General features: G+C 43.9%; 1 protein-coding gene across 6 annotated transcripts in view; it reads right to left on the reverse strand.

Annotated features, from left to right (window-relative positions):
* Positions 1–17,011, reverse strand: part of Fat1 (FAT atypical cadherin 1) — a 119,540-nt gene that overhangs the window by 36,125 nt on the left and 66,404 nt on the right. For 4 of the 6 annotated variants that reach the window (XM_029480379.2, XM_029480377.2, XM_085844002.1 and 1 more), the window contains exons 4-8: positions 8,800–8,861; positions 5,935–6,267; positions 5,444–5,654; positions 3,956–4,024; positions 2,937–3,076 (exon numbers count right to left, since the gene is read on the reverse strand). In XM_029480379.2, coding sequence (XP_029336239.1) covers positions 2,937–3,076; positions 3,956–4,024; positions 5,444–5,654; positions 5,935–6,267; positions 8,800–8,861 — 815 coding nt within the window. The remainder of the gene's footprint in view (positions 1–2,936; positions 3,077–3,955; positions 4,025–5,443; positions 5,655–5,934; positions 6,268–8,799; positions 8,862–17,011) is intronic. The other 2 variants (XM_029480380.2, XM_029480381.2) reach the window with 1 other exon arrangement.

A 17,011-nucleotide genomic window follows, 5' to 3' on the forward strand; every position in this document is an offset into this window, starting at 1 on the left:
ACGCATGCTGACTGAGCATTGGCTTAGCGCTCTCTCGCAAGGCCTGAGGGTAAAAAGCAAGTGTAACAGTAACTGTCCTCAGTACTCTTTCAATCTCCCTGGGCAATCTCCTATTTCTACAGAGCCAAACACCTGCTAGCACACCATAAGATGAGTCCTTTTCAAGTCCAGAGGCTGCCTGGGACCTTCCAATGCAAGGAGTCCTGGGAAGAGGGTGGTCAGCCAGGAAAAGTCAAAATTGAGGATGCAGACCTATCTTTTAGAGACTGGAAAGACTTGGACTCGAAAGAACAAAGAATGGGGATGGATGTGGGACTGAATACATGCAGCCTCAAGTCCCGAGCAAGGATGGAGAATTAGCTATCCTGTCCACTTCATCAAAGGAAACACATTCTACCGCCTCGTCCCCGTCAAGTGGATCAGGAGGGTTTCAGGGGCCAGAGACAGGAAGTAAATGCACTTGCGGAGGTGTGGGGTCAGGAGGCTGCACGGTGATGATGTACGCTGTCTGTGTCGTGTGAGCATGTCCTAGGGACAGACGGTGCGGCATGAAGAACAAGCCCCCTGTGCCACCCCTCTTGACCCTTCTAAGAACTGGGAAGACAAACAGCAGCAGCCTCACTTTCCCCGATGTGGCAATGGAAGCAGAGGGGGCCTGATCTTTGCCCCTGCACAGGAGGAAGAGGTGGAGAGAAGCCTCAAACAAGCTCAGAAAGTAAAGATCAGGACGTTCCGGAGAAAGCGAAAGAGAATGTAAGAAGAGCAAAGCTGCCGCAGCACCACCTTCACCCTGCCTTACAAAATAAATTAAAAAGGAAAAAAAAAAGCAGCTGGATTTGTAGGTTATCTGGAGAGGCAAAGGAGGGAAAGAAAAAGGTTCCAACTTCAGGCTGGGAAGCATCCTGAGCAGAAGGATGAAGCTGTGTGCCCAGAACTCAGAAGGATGAAGCCCTGTGCCCAGAACAGTGGCATCCGCCATGCCTCCCCCCTCCTGCTCTCCTGGGTCTGACAGGAAATCTGTCGAACCCTCTTACACCCAGCACCTGTGCTACCGACCTGATTACCACAGAGCTGCTCTGCGAGTTCTTGATTTTCACCAACACACCTGCATCTGCCCAGTGCTCCAAGCCTTATCAGCACAGGTCAGGTGCCCGAGAGTCTCTTCACAGGCTACACCCTACACCGCTCCAGATCTCTATCTCCCTGTTGTGCACAGTCCCAGACAGAAACCTAAGCCTAATTACTGCCTGCTCCCTTTGTCCCCGCCACCCCAGGTCAGCCTGGGCTCTGTCACAGTTCTGTTATGTTCCCACAACCTCTTCATGCCAGTGATCCCTTGGGATACTGTCAGGACTCTCTGAGCATGCTCCAGAGGAAGTCACAAGACTATACACACCACCCTGGAATTTAAAAGAAGGAACACTAATTAATCTCCTGCATTTCAGGGGAGTTTTAGTAATGTAGATCAAAATTTCATATTAGGCGCTAACTAAAAGCGCGGTTTTTTAGAAAAGGGTTACATTACTAATTATGTCTTAATGAGATAATGTCACCATATGGAGATATGGTTGTGGTATTGAGGAAGGCCGTCATGGACGGCCATCTCCACACTCCCCCAAGTCCCACCAACCACCCTTCCAGTCAGTCCTGTGAAGTAGACTGTGCACAGGGACCATGTAAATCTCCCAAACAATAACCATTAAGATTTATTGTTTTTTTTTGTTTTTGTTTTTTTAATTCTCACTTTCATTCTCTATAGCTTAACATCAGGGGCTTATTTTCAAAAAGAGAAAATCAATTTCTGCCCCTTGTCACTTCAACAAGAGCAATGACCAAATCAGAAAGGGCAAAACGGCAGAGCATCCTCCACACGGCAACTCAAAAATGACCCCAAAGCAGACACCACCACCCACAAAACCAGTCTTACACACACACAAATCACAAGTGTCTGGAGAAAGGAGTAGGACAGTTTTACAGCTCCCCTTAAGTTACCTAGTCACTTATTAACTGAACATACATCCCAGACTGTAATTTTTAAACATTAACGAAACTAGCTGTTAGAGGAGATGACCCGTCTCATTTAAGATCGCAGAGAACATAATCTAAAGATGGAGAAAGAGCTTTCAGAAGCAGCTCGGGCTCTAAGCGTTGGCTTTCTTAGGGATATTTAAGTGACACACAAGTCTTTGGTATCTTTCATCTCAGGACCAAGAGAATGGGACTTGGGTCCGTTACCAATTATTGCTTCCAAGGAAACATGTGATGTAATACAATTATTCAACAAGCACCTGTGAATGAGCGAATGAATGAATGAATGAATGAATGGAGGCTTCCTCCTAAAACCCACAATTACTCTTCACCGGGAAACATCACCCTGGACGGCCAGTTCTAAGAATCAAAGAGAATTCATTTGAAACAGAGAAGTCCGTTAACTTACAAGGTTTTAACACTGAAGCCTGAAAACCAGAAACCTAGCCAGCTATTGATTCTCAGATAGCAACAAATAAACACGGATGGGGATTGTTGCTGCAACTTCCACGAGCTTGAGTTTATGTGATAAAGTAGGAGGGAGAAAGGGGGTGGGGGAATCATGGCAGCAACTTGGGATGTTAGAGCTTCAAGAGAATGATCTATACAACGCATACCATGGTAAAAACTTTGTGCACACGGCATAAATGTGAATGTAAAGTTCAGAGGACTTTGACCGGAAAATGGTAAGGGTGTAGTCTGGCTTTAAGTTTCCTGTCAAAGTTTTTATGAGACTGCTAAGCAAAAGGCAAGACTCTATGAGGATTTGCATTAATAAATTTTCTGCCCCTAAATAAGGAGTCATGGTGTGCACATCAGCACACAACTGCTCACGCTGTGCGCACATCCTGCTGTGAGGGCATTTTCTCGGTCTCTCTGACAGACATGTGTCACTGGTGTCCCCTTACCTGGGTGAGGATCGTGGTGGTCCCGTCTGTTGCCTCCACGGTGAGGTTATAGCTGGATTTCTGTTCTGCATCAAGGGGCTTAGCAACGATGATGGTTCCAGTGCCCTTGTCCACATCAAAGTGGCTGTCATAGTTGCCACCTGAAATTAGGACAAATAGCAGTGCTAGAGCAAATCACACAATAAAGATATGCCAGGTGTTTTATGGCTTTCTGATCCTTAATGGCCGAGAAAACAGACTTTTAATACATTAATCAGAGTGACTCCAAGGAACTGTGATTTCAAAATGCAGGGAAAGGAAGAATGGCCAGCCAGCTCTTTAGAGCGTTTTAGAGAAAAACTGGACCTTAATGCGAGGGAGGTCCAGAACTAAGACCACGAGCAAAGAGCCCTGCTGACACAACCTGTCTGTCAGTCACTTCTGACTTTTCGGCCATTATTAAAGTTTGTACATCATTATGAATACCTCACTGACCATACAGTTTTCACAACTGAAAAACAATTATACTATTCTGAGTACACTACACTAGGAATGACTACTAAAAACGCATGCTAATTCTGAAAGAAACACTCGTGGTTAACTTGAATCAGATCTATTACGAACTCCTTAAAACTATTTTCAGAACCAATCTCCTGTCCTACCAATACTATCCCGATATTCCCCCCAATTATATTCTAAACAAAACTCTTCAAGCTTATGGGAATTGAGATGCATTATGAAAAGAAGTGGAATGGAAATAAGGCTTAATGTCACACTGAAATCCTACAGCTAAATCAAAAACAAAACACACACACACATCATCATCACCATCATCAATCAACCAATCAATCACACCAGAAACTACTGATGCAGGGACAAGTTAAAATAAAAATGACCATGTTTGTGACTGGGATGGGTAGCCATGCATTCACTATGAAAAGAACCATGGTGGGGAAAAGTCTCTGGAAACAAAAATCCATGCTTTGATTTTATTTTTGATCTCATAATCACGTGGCAAATTATGTGATCTCAGCAGATACCTTCTGCTGTACAGTTCGGGTCACAAGTCAGCTGAAAGATGTAAAACACTTCTCTAGCAAGCGCGTCTCCTGGCACAGCCAAAGGAAGCAAGCAAGCGTGGAAAGCAAGCATAGAAGAAGAGTCAGTCAAACCGGTTCCCAACAGTGGGGCGGGTAAACAAAGTCAGATACTGCAGGCACAACAGAAGATGCTTAATCCAGAAGTGTGAGGAGAGAAACGATAAACGTCGTGGTTATGGTCAGCTATGGCACTAGTCCTTTCCTCTTCAAGACCGACAGTGAGGGAGGCTTCAGAGAGAACCATTTCACACACTGGGAGGCAACACAGCTAAGAGTAGAAGGAAGTGGCTACGTTCTAACTCCAGATGGTGGTTACAAACACAATTCTGATTCATTAAGTATTCCTTGTGATTAAAATGTTGTGGAGGGAGAAAAAAAAAAAAAAAAAAAAAGCTAAGGCTAGTCTCTGTAGCCCATGCTTAGGATCCCAGCTAACTCAGGAGGCTGAGGCAGAAGTATAGCAAGTTTGAAGCCACCCTGAGCAAATTAATATGATCCTGTCTCAAGATTTAAAAAACAAAACAAAACAAAAAAAAATCCCCAAAGTCGAGTGTGTGGTGCAGCAGCCGAGAGCTTGCTTGTCTAAAGTGGGTGGACGGCGCAGGGGACTGTGTGAGCTTTAGAGCTGTGTTATAGTCTTTTAAAAGTAAGCCGAGGATGTGTGAGTTCATTAAATAACAAAAATGCTGACTTAAGCATGTAAGTTTTAGAGGAGGATGGAGCTTCCTGAAAAAATGAGGTAAATAACACTAAGAAGCTATAGTCAACAGTATAAATTCCATATAATCACAAATAATAGCATGCCTGTGTGTGTGTGTGTGTGTGTGTGTATGAGAGAGAGAGAGAGAGAGAGAGAGAGAGAGAGAGAGAGAGAGAGAGAGAGAAAGGGAGAGAAAGGGAGGAGGGGGAGGAGGGGGGGTGAAGGAGAAGGAGGAGGAACTGGTCCAAAACATTTAAGTTCTTAAAACTACCTGTGTATGTCCAAAAGCAAATTTTGTAAAAGTGTTCACTGACTGGATAGCTATTTTATGTTTATTCTTTAAAAATTATTATGTGTATGGATGTTTTTCCTTTGTGTATTAATCTGCATAATCCATCCCACAGGCATGCAGTGACGATGGAGGCCAGAAGGGGGCATCAGATTCCCTGGAACTGGTGCTATAGATTGTAAACTGTCACTAGGGTTTTGGAATCTCAGCTGGGGTCCTCTGGAAGAGTCACCTGGCTCTCTGTGGAACCATTTCTCCACACCCAGGAGTACTTATTTGAATATATGTTGTGAGATCTTCTGCTGATGTCAAACCACGGCAGTCTAAGGAAATTCTTCACCTCTAGACCTTTTCCCAAATTCACATTCTAACATGAGAAAACCACATCAGCTTGTCAGTAACCCAGAGGAGGAGGATGAGAGCTAAGAGCACCACGTACCGATGATGTCAAACCACAGAGGCATGCCAGGGGGCTCAACTGAGATCACGCCGATCATGTGAGCCACCGGATCACTTTCCATTACGGTAAATGAGAAAACCGATTCTTCAAACGAAATCGGCTCCGAGGACGGCTTGGGTTTGGAGATCCACTCAATATGGAGCCTGGTGGTGGACGACTTCTGGGGGCGCCCGTTGTCAACTGCCTTAATCTATAAGATATGAACGGGGAGACGAAAAACAGCAAATCACATCTGACATCGGCAAGCTTCAGATCAACGATAGTTTGATCACCTACTGAGTAAGTGTCAGATACTCCAAACTTGTGTCTGAATACAGTGCATGCTGACTGCTGGCTGACGAGGAGTTTCATGGCCATGCATGTTGGGGTGAGAGCTGGTAAGAAAATAAACCCGCGCTCCCCCAAACGCCAAGTTCAGGTTGCAACACTGAAGCCGCTTTCTCAGCAGAGAAGAGAGGAATCGGACTCACAGAAAGAATGTCGTATTCTCCGGCCGCAGAGAACTTTTTGGACGAGACCACTCCCGTTTTGGGTTCGATGGAGAACCTGCCGTGCTCGTTGCCTTCCTCGATGCTGTAGGAGAGCTCCGCATTGGGCCCCTCGTCCTTATCCGTGGCTATGACGCGGTAGAGGGGCTCGCGCTTCGAAGCGCTCCGGTCCCCGTCCGCCTTTTCCCGCTCCGGGAGCCTGATTTTGTAAAACTTCTGAAGGAACTGAGGCCTGTTGTCGTTCTCATCGAGGATCTTCACGATGACTCTGGCAATGGTGGATCTGGGGGGAACACCGTTGTCTGTCACAGTAACCTGCGTTTTAAAGGTAAGAGATAACAACATGTCAGAGTATCCAGAAACCGAGTGTTTTCTAGGTTAATTAAAGGGATGGTGAATATTTTTTAAGTCCTCTTAAAAAAATTCCCTTCGTGTATTCAAACACAAAGTCTCCACATACCACATTAAAAGACTGTCATTTTTATCATTTTTAGTGGGTTTGTGTGTGTGAGATAACCTAAAGTATCATTTTAAAGTGTACTTTACTTATTACAAATTTAAACGTTATAGGTTTGAATGGTAATGACGAGTTTGAGAGTTTTCTTATACCATTTTAAATACTTAAGAAGATGGACACTTACGCCCATTGTATCACATAGGATTTTCAGAAGAAAAAAAAAAGAAAAAGCAATGTAAAGTAATTTGCTTCTAGGTTACTCATGTGCTTGGGTATCTGACACTAAGCTATGGGCTACATCTGAGTCTGTATCACCCTGAAAGTTTACATTTACATCTGTGTATGTGAAAAATAATGGCCCTAGTCAGGACTCCTTTCAGTCAAGCTCTGCCTCCTTCTAAATTAACTGAAAATACTAAAAACGTTGAGAGAATAAAATTTTTCATGAACGGAGGTTCTTTTGGAAACTTGGTAGTTGTCAATTGTAGTAACAAAAGTGTGGATGTATCATTCCGGGCCTTGTCCGGAGGACTTAGGAAAGTAACAGTTGTTTTTATCTTCCTAAGCTTTTCAGGATGAAACAAAATGATTGTTTTAGTGTTAGCTCCTCTGAACACTTCCTGCCTGTCACATGTCAGGTGACCTGTACGGGGCGGGGCAAACTGGAGAAGAAATGCAACCAAACACCGTGTATCGCAGGTTTCACTAAGTTCGGTGTCAACAAATAAGCTTTTCCGAAGTCTGAAGTAATATACTCCTGTCTCCCGGGCAGTTAAACTGACACCAGCTGGTCTCCAAATACAGACGCCAAAGAATGACTGACACATACAGCCCGTACACAAACGCCTTCCACATCTTTCCGGTCAATGCCTTAGCACTGTCTGCAAAGCCCTTTTGTGCCTTATAGCTGCTCCCACGTGGCTTTTGACACTCATTGTGAAAGAGACAGTGCTCTACAATAAGTAGAGAACTTCTGTGAAACCTGAAGTTACAACCAGAGGGAGAGGGGATGAACCCCAGATGAGTGCACAGTCGCCTGAGGTTCTCGGTACTTCCCCATGCTTTCTTTCTCCAGCATCCATCCCTCCCCTGAGTCAATTCTGTACTAACTGAATGAAAATTCAAAGCCCTGCTCTGTAATAAAGAAAATGAATTCAAGGGAACCACACAACCTGTAAATGAAAACTCGATTCCAGTAGGAATCACTGTTAGGAAGACGCGGTGGCTCTGAAGCCAGCTGGTAACCCACGCGTGCGTGCATGCACCCACATGCGCATGCAGGCTTAAAAAGAAATATTTTACTAATAACATAGGCTATTTTGACCAAAGATGAAATTGAGTAGACAGTAGGAATAAGTTCTTTTTTAAAAGAAATCGCAAGTCATCATTTAGAATTTTCTCTACAAACCACGCTGTTGAGAGTTTGGACATGTCACACAGTCGGCGCACAAATAACAAAAGCAGCTGACCCTATGTATGGCTCCGATAGTGAACATTATTAGCACCTGATGAGAAAAGTTCACAGAGGCACGGCTTGCTCTGCTGCGCCTTGTCTCCGAAGGTGGCTGCCCCTGTCCATCTCCATGTTACATGCTACCTGTCACCTTCAAACCACTCCCACACCTGCGAACTACTGGCTCCCAACCAAAACGGGCTAAACGAGTCAGCGCAGAAAACATCTGAAATTAACCCAAATATTTTAGAAGAGGAAATGTTCCACCCCCACCTCCTTTGACATTTGATATTTTTAGAAAATTTCTTTAGGTTACAAACAAATTCTAGTGTACTGCTACATGACTAACGCAATGATTTAAGTGTTAAAAAACACCTGGAAATCAACAACCCACAGTTTATCAACAGTTACGCTTGATCTATAAATACATCTTAAAAGCATTGATCTATAGATACGTCTTACAGGCATAACCGGGAGAAGTCTACAGAAGGTACAGAGAAAAACATCGCTCCTGCAAATAAAATTCAAATGACTTTGGTTACAAAAGTATTTGTAAATCTGTGTAAGGGGCACAGGTAAAGAAGAACAAAGTTCAAAAGGGTACTAAGGGGTACTTGGGGCTGAGTTCCTTTCCTCTGAGGATGGACTGAGGTGGGGGAGGGCGAATATTCATAATAAGACATTGGCAGCCATGAAAGACAGACGGCAGGAGTTAAGGGTGCTCTCAGGGTGTTTTGTTAGAAATAAAGGGGCCAGGCGTGATGGTGCACGCCTTTAATCCCAGCACTTGGGAGGCAGAGGCAAGTGGATTTCTGAGTTCGAGGCCAGCCTGGTCTACAGAGTGAGTTCCAGGACAGCCAGGGCTATATAGAGAAACCCTGTCTCGAAAAACCAAAATCAAATCAAATAAAATAAAAAGAAAGAAAGGAAGGCTTACTTCTAGAATGTGCTCGTCCTGCTGTTCTCGGTCCAGCTTCCTCGACGTGGTTGTGATGAGACCTGGAAAAGGGTGGACATTTATTGATCAGAGCAAAATACCATCCATCCCCACACCGGACTAGTTTACTCAGAAGCCACAGGAACGCTGTGCGCTGTCTTGCTCTAACGATTCTTGAGAACACGGGGCAAAGGGCAGAACTTTTATGGAAAGGGAAGAACTCAAATCTACTACATCTCCTGGTCATCAGACATTCGGTCAGAATAGAATTTTAAAGGTTAAATGAAGTTATCCAGGACTTAATCTCTTCCTGTATCTCTAATACCTGCTCCAGAGTTAAGATAAATACATGGTGAATGAGGTTCCAGAACCATACTGAAAAGGAACCATTAGAAACCTAGAGCTTACTACCTTCTAGTCATCTATCTTCAAGTAAAGAATTGTTATTAAAAAGATAATAAGAGAATAAGAAAATGATGCCCACCCTGTATTCCCCATTTCTTTGATTATATTATCAAATTAGAATAAAATGTCAACCTGTCTCTAGAACTTTAATCTTAATATCTCTTGAATCATCAATGTATGCCGTGAGCTAGAAGACTGCCAAAATTGTTCAAATGTATCTGGATGCTTCACTACAGTGAATTCCACTAGCCACAAAAGCAACGGCTCTCACCCTTCCTAATGCTGCGACCCTTTAATACATTTCCTCATGCTGTGGTGACCCCCATCATAAAATTATTTTTGTTGCTATTCCATAACTGTAATTTTGCTGCTGTTAACAATCGTAATGTAAATTTCTGTGTTTTCTGGTGGTCTTAAGAGACGTGCGACTGCCCAGAGGGGTCCCAACCCTCGGATTGAGAAACACCTCATAAAGCATTGGAGCACCAGGCTCATTGACCTGATTTCAGGGGAAGTTCACTTAGCCAGATTGGTGCTGGGTCAATCCTTCTTCCCAGTATTGCCAGGAAAATAGTGCAATAAGTCAAGAGTTTGCAGCTGTGGTTGTCTGAACATGACAGAGCCAGGTGATGCTCTGGGCTGAAACTCCTGAAGTCCTACCACTTCCCATGGAGCTACTGACTCAAGGGCTTCCAGGAGGCCAAGGGAGCTTTCGTTGAGAGTGTGACCTTGTATGAGTAGACAGATCTCCTCCAACAGTTGGTCCCATACTCTTTAAGCCTACGGGCAGTATAAATGGGACTTGGTAGGACATTCTTTAAAATGAGGACGTGAAATTGGAAGGGTGGTGGGGAGGGAAGTGAGTACGATCAAAACACACTGTAGATAATTCTCAAAGAACTAATGAAAACTCCCTTTCAAAAGAAAACCGGCTTTCCTCATAATTAACTCCCTCCCATATCCCTAACTACCTTTACAGTTAAAGGCTATTAAAAAAATGTTTCTCTAAATCTGTAAATACCAGATGTATATGTTTATTAACTCAATGCTTTGTGTTTTTAAATAACTGCTCAAATAACTTCTAAGCACAACCTTCCAACTGGCCTTTCAACAAATCAGAAGACTGTGTTACCGCTGGACACTGGACCTCTTCCCAAACTCTACCTATAGACAACTGGAGCTCAAGAAGATGCTTCCGGTCTTGTGACAACAGGACAGCACTTCAATGGCACAGACCTTTTAGTCCTCTGTTCCAGAAAGGTTCACAGGCCACCACCACCCCTCACAAACAACTGTGGGTTTAAAGCAATTGAAAAACAGGAAATCGCTTTTATCTGTTCTACCTGACTGTCCTAATGCTCTCATAAGATAGTCACGACCACTGGTAAGATGGCACGGAAAATAGCTTGATATGCTCACAAGAAGAACTTCTCTGCCTGGCACTCAGGCATTCACCGAGGGCACCCAGGAAAATTTGCCATGAACACTTCGCTTACGTCAAAGTGCTAACAAAGGATTTAACCATCTGTACTACCAATTCAACATGGAACCTAGTTACTTGACCAGGTTTCAGTTTAGACTTACCTGAACAAACCTCCAGGCTTCCTGTTAAACAGCTCCCCCAACCCCCACCACCCCCATCCCCTTACCTTCCACCTGCCTCCCTTCACCACTGCAACACAGAGGAACTGAGATTCTATTTAAATGCAATGAATTGCAAGGCCTACTTCAATTAACTGCCATCCCCTCTCACTTTAAACCGGGTAAACTGTAAAGTTCCCTAGGGCTAACGGCCCAGTGAGGGCCACGGCATATGTGGGTCATGGGATATTCATGCCAAAGCTGTGATCCAAATGTAGAATATAACCCCAACATAAGGTCCTGTAAGGAACTCCGCATGCTTTGTATTATTTTTTTGTAGACAATGTGCATGGTAATTTGGAGCTTTCCTAGACTCAGAACACTCATACCAGAAGAATCCTATCCATGGTTTCTATGGCTATCTCCCAGAAGCCTTCGCCAGCACAGGCTATGCCTGTGAGTCTGATGCGCCGTGTGAAGAGAGGTGCCTTTCTCAAAGGAGTACAGTACGTTTGATGTTTACTACAGAAACTTCATGCAAAATGAACTCTAAAGTACAAGTCCTTACTGCAGCAGGGAAGCTAGCCGCTTCTCTAGGATGTGCCCCACCTTCCCAGGGTACACTTTAGGAGGCACACAGAGAGGTCAACACCCTGGGGTGCCAGCCCAACCTGCAGCATCCCTGGCCTGCGCACTTGTTCTGTGTTTATAATTCATCATTCTGCTTGCAGGTCGGCTTCCTGCTGATGTCCGCCCAGCCCCCTCCCTCCCCACTGGACAAACACCTGCTTCAAAACTGAATATTCACTGGGTGACTAACCTTGTAGGTGCTAATATCTGAGTGAGGCATTATGTGTCCTAAGAAATATTATACATTCCTTTAAAAAGATGTAGATGCACGCAGTGTTTCCCCCTGAATCCCAGAAAGACACTCCCTTTATCAGAAAGGGCACAATGATCAAGGTCAGGTGTCTGAGCTAAAAGAAAGTTAATTTTTCCCCGAGGTCACCAGGAACTCATTAACAAGGTCAGTTAGAATTGAGTTCTCTAGGGACCCAGATGAGGATTTTTTTTTTTTTTTATTAACTTCCCATCGCATTAAACACATAACTTAGTGTGTTTGTGGTATTTCAATTCTTTGTAAAGCCTTGACTGTGAATTCAGCAAATCTTAACGGGTGAAATGGCCGTGATTAGTCACTGTTCATTCTGGTGGGTCAAAAAAGTAAGTCAGAAACTGAAAGAGAAGATAAAAGCAGACAGCATGCACACCACAGGCAGTCCCTTCCTGCATCTACTGTCATTTTCTGCAAGCACCGTGAAGTTAAAAATAGAAAGGAAAAGAGAGGACAAAGACTAGAAATGTTCCTTCCTTGATCTAGAAAAACATTACATTCTCTATACATAGGACAGGCTGAAAGGGCTGGTAAATTTCCCACCTTCACACTAATTAGTATCCTCAAATTTACCTCAGAAGTGTGAATGAGACGTGCGACTAAAGGAGAACACGAAACCTAACCGAATGTGCAGAACTGACAAGTGGTTTGTAGTCTCTTCACATCAATGCCCATGTTTAGAAAGTTAAGGGAGACGTTTAGATTCGCTGTAACTCTCCCACGTTAACCCAACCTTAAAATTCTTTAACTCAGGACCTCCTCTAAGAAAAGGTCTTCGAGAGGGTAGGCAGCACACACAGGCACCTATCAAAGGCCAGCTAGGTGGAGATGGAGCAGTTACACGCTTATTCAACAACTCTGTCCTGTCCATTCAGACCCTCACAGGGAAAAAAAAAGAAAACCAGGGGGAAGATGTGAGGCTCTGATACAACAGAAAAAGGGAGGGAGGAGGGGAGGGAAGGAGAGGGAAGGAGAGGGAAGGAAGGAAGGGAGGGAGGGAGGGAGGGAGGGAGGGAGGGAGGGAGGGAGGGAGGGAAGTTAGTTTAAACAGCATCACAAACACAAGAGGACAGCCAGCCAGAGGGTGAAAACCCAATGATTTCTGAACAAGACTGAGGTCCAGTTACCATGAAGGGAGGAGCACTTGAGATCTGTAGCAGGTGAAATTTACAAACCCTAAAGCTGTCGGGCAAGGTCCTGAGTGTGTGCCAGCCACCTGCTTAGCCCTACATGGCAGGAAACTGACTTTCAACCATCTCCCTATCATTCTCCTGTAAGACTAAAACCAGGAAGGGGAGGCAGGCAGCAGAGGGTTAGCGGGTGGGGGCAGGGGAGTCACCTAATCCTACTTTATTTCCCTTTCCACCTCTCTGGCTACATTTTTTACTTTTTACAATAATAAGAAGAGCCACTGTAGCTTTTGACCTTATAAAGCACTATCCAAAGCAGTTTCTCTTAGCCTGAAATTCTCTCAATTCCCACTGCCCAACCCAGTAGCATCTAACTGCACCCATCCGCTGAGCAGCTGGAATGTGGCCAGGCTAACAGAGAAAGTGGGGTTTTCAGAATGAATTTAAATAACTTAAAAAGGCACTGGTCATTTCTGCTCCTTTCAATAGCCTCTTGTTCCAAATTACATGCCAACATGTGGCTCAACAATGTTCATAATATGTTTGTGGTTAAAAAGCTAAAGATACAATTCAATGACGAATACATCCGTTATCAAAATCCAGTCTTGTAAACATTTGCCCTACAAATGCAACGTCTTCTGCTGTTCTGGCGTGGGGGCCACCACTCTCCATCCTCAAATCCTCAGACTCCGTCCTTAGAATTCGGTTGGTTCACAGAGTACAGCCAGAGATGAAAAACCCTTGCCATTGTCACTTTATAGCTTTGCCTAATACCCCCCAAAAATCACATCTTTGTGTTCAACCTGACTCCCCAAAATTAATTTGTTTACCAGCACACGCTTTTTGCATTTGATGGCTTTTCTGATGGTTTAAAGTTGAAAATTAAGGCCCTGGTGACGCTGCCCTAGTATTTAACCAGCTCAGAGTCCCCCAGTTGTCCCGCCTGCATTATTACTCAATGTGCTTGTCAAAATGGCCTCCCCAAATGTATCCTCTGAGAGAGACACAAAGCTCTTGCCCTCGACGGTAAGACAGATCGGAGGTGAGGGGTCTAAGTTATGTGAGGGGTCTAGGTAATGTGACAGTGCTAACAATGTTTATAAGTCTGTGGTGGGTCTTCGGTGCAAGCACTCTTTCATGTATACTTTAAAAAAACAAATAAATCAGCCAAGCTGTAGAAGGGCCAGAAGACGTGACCTCTTGGTTGACAGCTGTCACAGATCCTTTCCTGGTGCTTGTAAGCAGTTACACCTAGGGGGACCAGCCAGCCTGTTATCATGGCTTCCCAGCTGCTTCAATACAAAGGTGGCCTGAGGCAGCTGCACTCTGGCCTCTAGGCGTGCGAAACCATGGTTTTGGTAAAGGCACAAACCTCTTCAGCTGGTTTGTCCCAGTTAAGACAGCTCCAGGCAACTTGGAAGACCTCAGAAGCAAGCAAGGGAAGACTTAGTGGCCTCCAGGTCACTTCTACCGCTGCCCCAGGCCCAGGCACCGCCTTTTAACAGCTGTGCTTGATTAGGCACAAACCCAGGAAGGCGCCTCTCCTAGTGACTCAACAGAACGCTTGCAAATTCTCAACCTGAGGGCCCTGACTGGTCCCTAACTCAAGGCTTTTGACTTGCTGAACTGGAAACTGTGCAGTGACCTGTGGAATTACATAGGAACTCAAGAAATGCCTCGATCCTTTTCCAAATGTATAATCAGGCTGTTTGTGCTTTCATGGGCTCCAGTAAAGGGTTGTCATATCACAGGTCAAAAAGAAAAAGAAAAAGCTGAGCTGGCCACAGGGAAAAGCAGCACTTCTTGTTGTTTTTTGTTGTTTTTGTTTGTTTTGTTTTGTTTTGTTTTTTTGGTGGTAGTGTTAGCGGCTGCTTTCAGTTTTGTTTGGGGAGACTGGATATCCCTAGCTGCCCCAGATCTTGGGTTCCTTTTGCCTTGGCCTCCAGAATCCTGGCTTTACAGGTGTGACCCACCACCCCCTGCTTCCTTTTTAGCACAATAATTGGGCGCTTCCTTTGGTGCCAGGCTAAGCATTCTAGGAATCAGAAACATTAAGGAAAATCAAAATAATTCACCTCAGAGAAGCCCTAGGGCAGGCTGTAAAGTGGTTGAGCAACCTTTAGACAAAGAGCTACCAGAACAAAGAGGCCTTGGGTATGAATGCTAAGTGCCTATACAAAATGTATATGGAAATATTTACAAAGCAATTTGTCAAAAGAGAAAGGAGGAACTGGTCAGGGAAGAGGCTGAGACAGGGCAAGGAGGGTGTTTCCTTTCCTATATTAGAATTCTCAAGGAAGGGATCTTCAGTTCTTAACAAATCTTTTAATTGAAACTTTATAGCCTTAAAAATACGTTAAAACTCAAAGCAAAAGATATAGGAGAATAATTTACTGGGTGGAAATTTTAGATTGAAAAGAATCCAATACAGTATTTCTTTCTCTTTCTTTCTTTCCTTCCTTCTTTCTTTCTTAAGATTTATGTATTTGTTATTTATATGAGTATACGGTAGCTGTCTTCATGCATACCAGAAGAGGGCATCAGATCCCATTACAGATGGTTGTGAGCCATCAGGTGGTTGCTGGGATTTGAACTCAGGTCCTCTGGAGCCATCTCTCCAGCCCCAATACAGATTTCTAAAGCCTGAACTAGGCAGCCATTGACAAACATAAATAAGACTTATAGATATATATATGTGTGTGTATATATATATATATATATATATATATATATATATAATGTATATAAGTATGCTGTCTTCATGCACACTAGGAAAGATGTCAGATCACATTATACATAGATGGTTGTGAGCCACTACGTGGTTGCTGGGAATTGAATTCACAACTTCTTAACCTCTAAGCCATCTCTCCAGTCCCACATTTTCATTTTCATTTTAAACCACCACAGTGGCAAGTGGGAGACAACTTCTTCTAATAAGTTAAAGCAACTGGAAATGGAATGAATTTTATTCTAAATTAGAGTCCCACTACACAAACCAAATTTCCTAGAAGTGGAGAGTGTTTAAAATTCCCGCCGGCCGGGCGTGGTGGCCTTTAATCCCAGCACTTGGGAGGCAGAGGCAGGCAGATTTCTGAGTTCGAGGCCAGCCTGGTCTACAGAGTGAGTTCCAGGACAGCCAGGACTGCACAGAGAAACCCTGTCTTAAAAAAACAAAAAACAAACAAACAAAAAAAACAAAAAACGAAAATTCCCGCCCAGGCAGGGGTGGTACACGCCTTTAATCCCAGGGAGTCCCTTGACTCCTTCATATACCATGTTCTACAGCGTGCGTTTCTGCCACCTGAGTAGGCGGCAGAGGCCCAAATATCCCAGTGAGCTCAAGGCCAGCCTGGTCTACAAATTGAGTTCCAGGACAACCAGGGTTACAGAGAGAAAGTCTCAAAAAAAAAAAAAACAACAGGGGGAGAAAGAAAAAAAAAATACCCTTCTCCGAGACTTATATTTGACAAGTGAACAACTGTGGCCCAGGGAAGGACAGGTGATCACTAACGGCGGCACTCAACAAAAATTCGGGAAACCAAATTGAACTCCAATTAGAGAAGGCGTTGGGGTAACTCTGAGCATGGCTTTAGAAATACTGTACTTGACTCTTTTCAAAAGTGTGCCAGGATCATGAAGTGGGACTCCCATTCGCATGATGGAGCCACAAATCACTGACTGCATGGAAGAAGACACATCTGAGGCAACTCAGGAAGGTTCTCTGTGATCTCAGTTATACACCATAATAGTCTAAACAAAACCAAAGAAATCCTCCTCTACTTTCTTACTTTAATAATTTTGTTTTAGACATTGTAAAAAATTATTTATTATATTATATATACTTCTCTTTTGTTTTTGTTTTGTTTTTTGTTTGCTTGTTTTCAAGACAGCGTTTCTCTGTTTAGCCCTGGCTGTCCTGGAACTCACTTTGTAGACCAGGCTGGACAGGGTTTCTCCGTTTAGCCCTGGCTGTCCTGGAACTCACTTTGTAGACCAGGCTGGCCAGAAATCCGCCTGCCTCTGCCTTCAGAGTGCTGGGATTAAAGGCATGTGCCACCACGCCCGGCCCTATATTTACTTCTTTAAGCAACCACTAAAATAGGAAAAAAAAAAAAAAAAAAAAAAAAAAAAAAAACCATAACATGAATCGTGATGGATTTGAGAAACAACCCTGTAGAAAAGACTTGGAAAGAATGCCCAA

This window comes from Mus caroli, unplaced genomic scaffold (assembly GCF_978045245.1).
Source record: "Mus caroli unplaced genomic scaffold, Mus_caroli_1 scaffold_10, whole genome shotgun sequence".
NCBI classification, from domain to species: domain Eukaryota; kingdom Metazoa; phylum Chordata; class Mammalia; order Rodentia; family Muridae; genus Mus; species Mus caroli.